The sequence below is a fragment of the Silurus aristotelis genome, assembly GCF_946808225.1.
Source record: "Silurus aristotelis genome assembly, chromosome: 3".
Classification (NCBI taxonomy): Eukaryota; Metazoa; Chordata; class Actinopteri; order Siluriformes; family Siluridae; genus Silurus; species Silurus aristotelis.
The window spans coordinates 37,958,668-37,961,167 of record NC_139576.1 but is presented as its reverse complement, the minus strand read 5'-3'; the positions used below and the strand labels follow the sequence as shown (position 1 = coordinate 37,961,167).

The following is a 2,500-nucleotide window of genomic DNA, read 5'->3' as shown; positions in this document are numbered from 1 at the left end:
TGTTGTTTCTGGTGTAAGGAGATCATATTTCTAAACTTAGCATTTAACAGAACATTTGACTGAAACCCAACACTGCTCCTCAACACGAGGACAGTTAGGACATTGTGAGGACGTTGTAAGAACACTAAGAAAACCGCAAGTCCACAGTGGAGACGCTGTGAGGACTTTGTGGAGACGCTGTGAGGACTCCGTCTGGACCCCAATCTGCCTGTGAATCTGAGACTAGCTGTTTTCCTGTACTCCATATCTTTAGCAATTTAGCCAAGAAGAACAGGCAGGAAACATCAGGATCCACATGTGCAGAGTTAAGAGAGATGTCACCCAGAAGACCTGCCGATGGAATTACAGCCAAAGATCATTCTGGAAAAAAAAAATCATACAAAGAAATCGTTAACTAGGGTTAGTGAGTGGTTCACACACACACACACACACACACTCTCGCACACACTGCGCTCACTCTCTCGCACACACTGCGCTCACTCTCTCGCACACACTGCGCTCACTCTCTCGCACACACTGCGCTCACTCTCTCTCTCACACACTGCGCTCACTCTCTCTCTCACACACTGCGCTCACTCTCTCTCTCACACACTGCGCTCACTCTCTCTCTCACACACTGCGCTCACTCTCTCTCTCACACACACACACACACACACACACACACACACACACACACACACACACACACACACACACACACACACATTAGTGTAGAAAGTGCAGTGTGAAGTATAAAGTGAACTTATTTTTAGTTTGTGTTTGAGTGATGTGTAAAGATGAACAGATCACTTCAGAAAAGAGGGAAAGAGAACGAAGAGCTCAAACTCACACTCCATCACTCAGAGAAACACCGCAAAGATCTCAGCCCAGATCTCCTGCAATGTCTGAACCTCAGTTTGGGTAAAACAACTTCCTGGTCCTGGTCCTGACTGGAAAGTGACTCTTCCTGTTGGTTTAAATCGGTTTTGCAGATCTTCTCAGTTTCATTTGATAGTTCTCACTTTGAGAAAAGCGATTAAGATAATAGATAAGGAAAATACTCTCAATGATAAATCTAGGAATGTTCTGTAAAGGGTTCAGGTCCATTACACTGAGTGTCCTGGTGTCATTTCAGTCAAATCAAAGCCTTTACACTTTTCATTAAAGCTAGAACTTAATGTGACTTAATGAACACAGCATCCCTCTGTGTCCTCCACCACATTCCTCACAGCGTCCCTCCATCACGTTCCTCACAGCGTCCCTCCGTGTCCTCCACCACGTTCCTCACAGCGTCCCTCCGTGTCCTCCATCACGTTCCTCACAGCGTCCCTCCATCACGTTCCTCACAGCGTCCCTCCATCACGTTCCTCACAGCGTCCCTCCATCACGTTCCTCACAGCGTCCCTCCATCACGTTCCTCACAGCGTCCCTCCATCACGTTCCTCACAGCGTCCCTCCATCACGTTCCTCACAGCGTCCCTCCATCACGTTCCTCACAGCGTCCCTCCATCACGTTCCTCACAGCGTCCCTCCATCACGTTCCTCACAGCGTCCCTCCATCACGTTTCCTTACAGCGTCCCTCCGTGTCCTCCATCACGTTCCTCACAGCGTCCCTCCATCACGTTCCTCACAGCGTCCCTCCGTGTCCTCCACCACGTTTCTCACAGCGTCCCTCCGTGTCCTCCACCACATTCCTCACAGCGTCCCTCCGTGTCCTCCACCACATTCCTCACAGCGTCCCTCCATGTCCTCCACCACGTTCCTCACAGCGTCCCTCCGTGTCCTCCACCACGTTCCTCACAGCGTCTCTCCGTGTCCTCCACCACGTTCCTCACAGCGTTCCTCCGTGTCCTCCATCACGTTCCTCACAGCGTCTCTCCCAACTTCACAAACTCCTCAGATGTTTAATTCTGTAACCACCAATTCCACAACTGAGACTTTATTTACTCACAATTACATTGAATTGGTTTCAGAACCACAAGTGTACACACACACACACACACACACACACACACACACAGCTGATCTGCTCAATTAATAAACAACTTTAAACGAGGTTGTGGGCATGTCCAGAGCGTGAGGCCACACCCAGATTAAAGAGGGCGGAGCTCAGGTTGATGTTGAGGAACGCTCGAGACGGATCAGACAAGCGCAGTGTTTCCTGTAACAGCAGGTGAAGAGAAGAAGCTTCAAACAGACGCCGATTCTTTCTGTAACACACACACACACACACACACACATATATACACACACATATACACACACAATTCAGTTAAATGTGTTTCCATGCTAACTTCTCTAATCTCCAACATTCTTCACTTTCAGCTCACATTTCACATCAACATCAGTTCCTCTTCCATCCAGATGTTCCCCTTCCCAACTCCTTCTCCTAATGAGGATTAATGAGCTCGTTTAGATGCAGACACTAAGCTAACGAGGTGTTTAGCCTGGAGAGCACACTGAGAAAATAAAGCATGATGAGGGACCTGGAGAGCAGATCAACTCAACTCTACCCCCCGG

The 2,500-nt window shown here is 48.7% G+C and overlaps 1 protein-coding gene across 2 annotated transcripts in view; it reads right to left on the bottom strand.

Moving 5' to 3' along the window:
* Nucleotides 1–1,903: 1,903 nt before the first annotated feature.
* ccdc138 (coiled-coil domain containing 138) overlaps nucleotides 1,904–2,500 on the bottom strand; it is a 10,147-nt gene continuing 9,550 nt past the window's right edge. For both annotated transcript variants that reach the window (XM_083537347.1, XM_083537348.1), the window contains exon 15: nucleotides 1,904–2,190. In XM_083537347.1, the coding sequence (XP_083393473.1) occupies nucleotides 2,028–2,190 (163 nt within the window). In that variant the 3' untranslated portion in view covers nucleotides 1,904–2,027. The remainder of the gene's footprint in view (nucleotides 2,191–2,500) is intronic.